The sequence below is a fragment of the Microtus ochrogaster genome, chromosome 19 (genome assembly GCF_000317375.1).
Source record: "Microtus ochrogaster isolate Prairie Vole_2 chromosome 19, MicOch1.0, whole genome shotgun sequence".
Taxonomy (NCBI): domain Eukaryota; kingdom Metazoa; phylum Chordata; class Mammalia; order Rodentia; family Cricetidae; genus Microtus; species Microtus ochrogaster.
Window position 1 is genome coordinate 27849781 of NC_022021.1, and position 7188 is coordinate 27856968.

Below are 7188 nucleotides of genomic sequence, written 5' to 3' on the forward strand. Positions count from 1 at the left end.
CCAATCCTCATAGAGACCAATCTACTGCGTACCTTGGATGGGTCATGGGGCTATTCTGTGTATGCAAAGGTGGCAGGGCATGTGGGGGAGCAGCTGTCTGCACATCTGCCCTTCCATGATCCTGGCCATCTTCACATTAAGTACCGTTGCTGGGAGATATCCAACAAGTTGTGTTACAGAATATTTTGAAATTTACTCATAGGTATGATTTCTTTTCTTCTTTATTTCTTTTCTTTTTTTTTTAAATTTTAAGTCTTACTAAGAGTCTGGGAAGTTTCTAACCCAGGGCCAAACCAACAGTCTGAATTATAAATTTGGAGGTTACACAGCACAGGGCTGCATGTGAAGTGGGAGGAAATGAAGACACCCTTGGTTGTTCTATGTTTAGCACGCGACTATCTCACTCATCTAGATTAAATGATAAACATGGGAGCTGGGAGAAGGTGCCGCCCTAGAACTTATAAAATGCCCCAACTCAGTCCCCAACTCTAATGTGTATCTTAAGGGGGTTGCTTCCTTCCAGCAAGTGGAGATCTAATCACTGTCGATCTTTTCCTAGCACAGGTAGGAAGTGCGTGTAAACAGGAGACTGAGTGGCTCAGTACTCAGAAGGTTCTAAGCATTCATTGCCAACATACAAGCTGCTTCCAGCACACAAATCAAACACTCTCTTGGCCTCTTCCATCCAGCTTCTCAGCAGTCAGTTCCACACCCCACCCACATTGTTCTGTTCTCTGGACCTTGGCCTGTGGCTCCCTGGAGTATGCTTTGACTGTGCAGGTGAGTGCCTGGGTCTCCATGGCAGCCTTTGACAGTTTGGGGTAGCTCTGAGGCATGATGTTGCTCCCTAACTCTCATGCCATCAAGAGGAAACCACACCAGGAAGAACTGTGCTGGATTCTCAATCTTGCTGACTCCTTCTACCCTGTTCAACTTCTCTAAAAACCGGTCTCTCCCCTGGGGACACCTTCTGTGCACCTCCTATGCACAGGGCTTCCCCTTGGGCTTGTTTCTGGGGAACCAGCTTAAAATAGATTCACTGTCTCCTGACAGTTACTAAATGCTCCCCAGGAGAGGGCCTGCTCACACTTGCTGTGAGCGACAAGTCCCCAGGATGAACTTCATCCTGACCAGCCTTGACATCACACGCTCCCTGCAGTTAATTTCTATATTTGATAAAGTCACAGAATATTGGGATTGGAAAAATATAAAACCTCATATAATGCAGGTTCCCACTGGTTGCTGGATTCTTTTTTTCTTTTCAATTCTTGATTTAAAAAAAATTTATTTATTTTACCTACCAACCATGGTTTCCCCCCCCCTTCCAGGTTGCTGGATTCTATGCATAAACAGCTTACACACGCTTTTCTTGGAATATCCACTGTGACAGAGACTCATTGCTGAGCCAGTCTGTCACACCTGGCAGGCTCCTCAAGGTTTTCCCAGAAGAGCTGATCCTTCTTCCCAAAGCCTCTTTCTTTGATCTAGGATATATATATATATATCACTGAAGACATTTCAGGTGGTTCTGGTCAACTTCCTAACTTCCTGCTTGGGTGGCAGCTCCTTATCTTATCTCTTAGAATGTTCTCGTATTCTTTCTACAGGTTAGAGTACTTCAGAACCACTGAAACAAAAGATGGCTACTTGTTCTCTGGGTGCCACATAGCCATTCATGTAGACATACACTTCTTTAGCTTACTGGGGCTACCACATGACTCTGGTTGCCAATTTTTATAAAACCCCCTTGCTTTCAACCATGCTGTTTTCATGGTTGTACTTTGCACTCAGATTGGGGTTTCTTTATTCTTATCAAAATTAATTTGATCATTTCATGTTATTGTATTAGATTGTGCAACCTGCCTTTCTTCTTTCTAGCAATGGGTATAAGCAAACTCTGGGTACTAGAGTTGGACCCTTACTCTTAGGCTCAAAGAAAGACTTTCAGGCATGAACCTTCATTCATCATGTCTTGTTTGTGGCACAGCAAGGACCTGGCAGTGGGGAGGATGCTCAGACATAGACACAAAGTCTCCTTTTCCTTTGGAAAATAGAGAGATCTTGCCAGACACTAATTCAAACTGTTTGTTCTAAAAGACAATTTTCAAATTACTGTGAGCATCACAGCTATGTGAATACCTCAGTGACCTGCAGAGTGACCTAAGAGGTAACTAACTTACCTCCTCCTCCAAGGATGTATCCCAACACGGATAAACGCATTATCCCTGTATATGGACCCAGACCAGCCAACCCTTTCGAGGCTGTTTGCTAAAGCCACAAGATCACAGTACTCATGCCTACCTTTGTATCTGACGGTAATGATGGGCTCTTTGCTTCCCATATGGGCTTTCCTGGACCTCTGGCTTGGACAACCTTGTGCAAAGACAATTCATGCCTGCACATGGGGTGTGTGCTGCGTTGTGCATGTAGAACATTGCCACTCACAAGTTCAAGGCGTCTTCCCAGTAGGGGTAGGTGGAAGGTGTGCATGGAAGCTCAGACAAGCACAGCAGTGGGGACCTCACCGCAGCTCACTGTGTGCCCCATGCACAGTCAGCCTCCCAGAGCAGTGGGGACCTCACCGCAGCTCACTGTGTGCCCCATGCACAGTCAGCCTCCCAGAGCAGTGGGGACCTCACCGCAGCTCACTGTGTGCCCCATGCACAGTCAGCCTCCCAGAGCAGTGGGGACCTCACCGCAGCTCACTGTGTGCCCCATGCACAGTCAGCCTCCCAGAGCTGTCCGGAGCCTAGCTCTCTGTAGCAGTCTCATCTTGAGGACCAGACGAGAGTACAAACCCACACTCACCTGGGATTGGCCTATCACCACGGTGCCATTATCCAACTTCAGTATCCCGTTCACCCCATCTCTGTACAATAACACCGTGTGCCAGGCCCCAAGTTTGATTTTGGTCTCACTTATGATGACAGCGATCCCAGTTCCACAATTAAACCTGGCAGAGGGCAGGGGGTGGAAAGGAAGAGTCTAGAATAAACCAGTTTATGTTTTCAGACTCCACATCATCAAGTCCAGGATAAAGACTCCTCTTTTGGTTTTGGGATGAGTGTGTGTGTGTGTGTGTGTATGTGTGTGTGTGTGTGTGTGTGTGTATGTGTGCATATGTGTAGGTCAAGGTTGACACTGGGTATTTTCCTCAATTGCTTTCCATCTGATCTTTTGGTACCGGGTCTTTTGCTTATTTGGGACCTCATCATTTTTCTAGACATGCTAGCCATGTCTACCTCTGTCACATCCCTATAGTGACAGATGCTGTGGTCACAATGACATTTTTCTATGGGTGCTAGGGATGCAAACTCAGGTCTCCATGCTTCTAGAGTAGGCACTTTGCTGACTGAGCCATCTCCCCCCAGCCCCTCCATTGGTTTCGAGGCAGAGTCTTACTCTGTGCTCCAAGCGCCTGGAACTCACTGTGTCATCCTGGCAATGACCCTGCGTCTCCAGCCTCCAGAGTGCTGGGATTGCAAGCATGAGGTACTTCATCTGGATAACAGTTAGGAGTTAATAGTCCAGAGTTCTTTCTATGACTATTGAGAGCCACATAACCCATAAGAGCTGGGCCTTTCTTCTCTCTAATGGCCCTGGTCTCCTTACTGCTGATCTAAGGCCTAAGAGGCTTTGTGTATGGGGCCTTATTAACTGTGGCCTCATCTCTCAGCCACTCAGGAGTAGTCTGACCTGCAATCATGTAGATGGGGTACAGAATCCTTGTCTCTTCTCCAGAGACAGCCAGATGCCCAAAGTCAATGTGAGCACCATGAATCTGAGCATGGGAAGGGTCAAAGTTGATGCCTGTCATCTATTCACAGACATTACGTGACCTCACTTTGCTTCCTGAAAAATCAAAAGTTAACTAAAAGCAGTTTCCAAAGTATCTGGCAGGGGAACAGGTAATGACCAGGGTACAGGAGGCAAGGCAGGGTTCAGCTCAAACCCAGAGAAGTCATGAGAGAGTTAGGCCTCCATCAGTCCTTGGGAGTCTGTGGCCCCTCCCTGTCCCCCATAGCTGTCAGCCATCTTGTCTCAAGGAGACTCTGAGAAGATTCTGCCTTCTACTTGAACTTCAGGGAAGAGAGGACTTGGCCTTTGCCAAACTGCCACGATCCCATAGTGGCACGCCTAACTGGCATCAGAATAAGTGAACGAGGCAACAACATTCCAAAACTCCAACTTCAAAGGTTAGCCCGCCATCCCAGCTGTCTAGGACTTGAGAAACTGACCCCGGCTCACCTCCTGCACACCATTCCTATAGTGACTGGAATCTACTTGTATCAGCTGGATTGCGTACGACACATGTGGTAGAATTTTTAAACCTACAGGACTTAGTGCAAGAGTTACCTGAAGTGGAGGGAGCGCTGGATGAGAGCCAGGGACATGAAGTCGCCTCTGCCGTTTTCGTTCTCCCCACAGTAGAGTAGTAAGCCATCCTCTGCCTCTGCCTGTGGGCACAAGAGTAAAAGCCATGTGAACCGTGACCACCCCTTCTCCCTCATCTGTAAACACTTACGAAGACAAAACATGAATGGTCCCCTCTGCCATCCTACTAATGCCAGCCCTTGGACTCTGGAGAGTTCCTACGTACCCAGGTTGGTTTTACATTTAAAAATAGCAGTGGTGTTAGTGTATGAGGAGAAGCTCTGAGGTGAGGAAGGCCCATATCCGACCTGCACTTTGCTTGACTTTGTGGGTCTGCCTGCAAAACTTCCAGAAAAGTCTGTGTCATAAAGCCCTGGCCACAGACTCCTCTGTGTTCATCAATTTCTGCTCTCACTAATGTGCCCTTTCTACTCTTCCTTTCGACCCAGGAAGCACATATGTTTGCTCCTTTCCTTCTATCTAAAGAGTACGAACAATCCACTGAGTAGTCATACTGGGTGTGTTAGCTGAGGGACAGGCTACCTCCCAGACAGTTAAGACTGTTGGGACTAATTGAGTCCTGGTTTTCTGCTGTTCTTCCCTGTCTAGAGCCTTCTAATTGAAGTTACTAGAAGCTGTGCCTAGCCTAGAGGATCAGAGGTTGGGATTTTCACCTGTTGGCCATTGACTGCAGGGTATTTAAGCCTCCATGGTGCTATTAAAGAGGACTTTTTGGTACGAGTGTTAGAAGGTCTGTGTGTCAGTCTGTCTCTGTGTGTGTATTCTCAATCTCCAGCCCTTTGCCCGAAGCTCGCGAACTGGGTTCTAGCACATAGAGTGCAGACAGGGGCCACGGTACCCGTCATAAGACCATAACAAGGGGTACAGGTTTCCAGACCCCTGGCCCTTTCGCATCATCAAAGATACTCAAAGAATCACATCAAGTTCAAGATGCTAGTCAGATACCGATCTTTAGATGATTGGAACCAGAGAGATGGCTCTGAAGGGGCTTGGGGAATGGAACACTTAGTTAGTCTTAAAATCCTGCCCACTGCGTCATCCTGGAAGTAACATTCTCACTGGGAACCTAGTCTTCCAAAGTTCATGACAAGCACCGTCCCCTCCCCACCCCAGCAGTATACTTGAAAATTGTGACTGTACCTATCCCTTGCTGGATTTTGTGGCTGATTGCAGGTCAGACTTGGCATGCCATATTTTTGTGTGTTGTCCCCTCTTCCCTCTCTTCCTCTGATGTGCAATCAGATGAGTTCAACAGATACTCATCACAGGACAGCTCCACTTACCCTGAATTCCAGAGCGATCTGAAACGCCTGGTAAGAGTTCTTCAGAGGCTCAAAGGTTAAGTAGGAGTGACCAAAAAACTGAGGATACTGAATAAAGATATCTGAGAGAAAAAACACAATGTGACAAGGTGATCTCGTCCCATTCTTTCTGAAGCAGAAATTAACAGGCACCATTGTCTGCTCATCACCCAGCAAAACTCTCGTCCAATCAGCTACAGTCAGCTTCCTTCCCATCTCCGTTTCTCTGCCTTTCACACCGACTACTCTTGGGATCAAGGAGTTTCTGAAATTCTTCAGAAGAAACTGGGTTTGGGAGATCAGTATCTGCTTCCCGGAAAAGAAAGGAACGGCTTGAGGTCCAACGCCACTCATTTCCATTCTGAGCTTCTGCAGTCCTCAAGCATCAGCCCTCTCTGCCCTCCTGGGTGTCCTGGCTATTTTGATAGAAATGTGACCAGGGCAGAGTCCACATCCCTGGTTCTACAGATAATTTTACAATAACTGCTCCAAAGGACCTCACACTGGACACACATAGAAACAGGCTACCGCATCAGAGAGGCAATGAAAGATGTTTCTTACTTTGCCTGGGGGAGCTAAATAGAAGGCTCAGCAGTTAAGAGCACTGCCTGCTCCTCCACAGGTCCTGAGTTCAAGTCCCAACAAACACATGGTAGCTCACAACTATCTGTAATGAGATCTGGTGTCCTCTTAAGGAAGAGACCATGAAACCCAATATGGACAAGTTCAACAGGACTGTCATATTCGGGCTGCCCATGCCTGCTTCAGCGTTGCCAGGGAATAAATTAATTATTATTTACATAGAGAAAAGGCTTATGTCACAAAGAGGACTAGAAAGGTGCTGTGTTTGTATCGTACAACCGTCTACAGGACTCTACAGTTTAGCCATGCTCTTTATCCCCTTTCCAGGGCTTACCTTCTGAGCAGCCCTCGCCTTTTTTGCCCAGGCTGCAGTGACATCGTGATCCCCCCCAGATGTAGTCATTGACACAGAAGCTGTCACCCGGGCAGGGTGTCTCATCACAGAACGTGTCAAAGTGCCTTGATGTCACTGCCACATTATTTTTCCCCTTCCGCTGGGCAGCGGTGTGTGGGATGGCCACTGTAGTTTCAGGGAGAGACGCTGAGGTAGGTTGTGCAAGCCTGGAAGCCATCTCTGGGTTGGAGAGAAACGTCTTCTTAGATTCCATCCTATTCCCAGTTTTGGTAGCAGAAAGTGGTTTAACCTAAGTTAGAGAGGAAAGGACTTAGCATAAATGGGAATTCGTCTTTATATTGGATAAATGCAGTTATTGAATCACAGGCTTATTGTTAACGTCCAAAACCCCCAGGAGATCAGTGAGACAGAAGCATGACCCCAGTTTTATAGAAAAAGACTTTGAAACTCAGAGAGTTTAAGCATCTTGTCCTGTACTAGTCAAAAAATCCTGGTGTGGTAAAGCTGATAGTCTACAATCTATTCTTACTAAACTATCACAAATTGCATGGCTTT

At 47.0% G+C, this 7188-nt stretch overlaps 1 protein-coding gene across 3 annotated transcripts in view; it reads right to left on the bottom strand.

Moving 5' to 3' along the window:
- The window catches only part of Egflam (EGF like, fibronectin type III and laminin G domains), a 161898-nt gene that overhangs the window by 39129 nt on the left and 115581 nt on the right, over window positions 1-7188 (bottom strand). For 2 of the 3 annotated variants that reach the window (XM_013349706.2, XM_026783669.1), the window contains exons 8-11: window positions 6613-6922; window positions 5679-5779; window positions 4357-4457; window positions 2809-2953 (exon numbers count right to left, since the gene is read on the bottom strand). In XM_013349706.2, coding sequence (XP_013205160.2) covers window positions 2809-2953; window positions 4357-4457; window positions 5679-5779; window positions 6613-6922 — 657 coding nt within the window. Of the gene's footprint in view, window positions 1-2301; window positions 2374-2808; window positions 2954-4356; window positions 4458-5678; window positions 5780-6612; window positions 6923-7188 lie in introns of all 3 variants that reach the window. The other variant, XM_026783668.1, reaches the window with a different exon arrangement.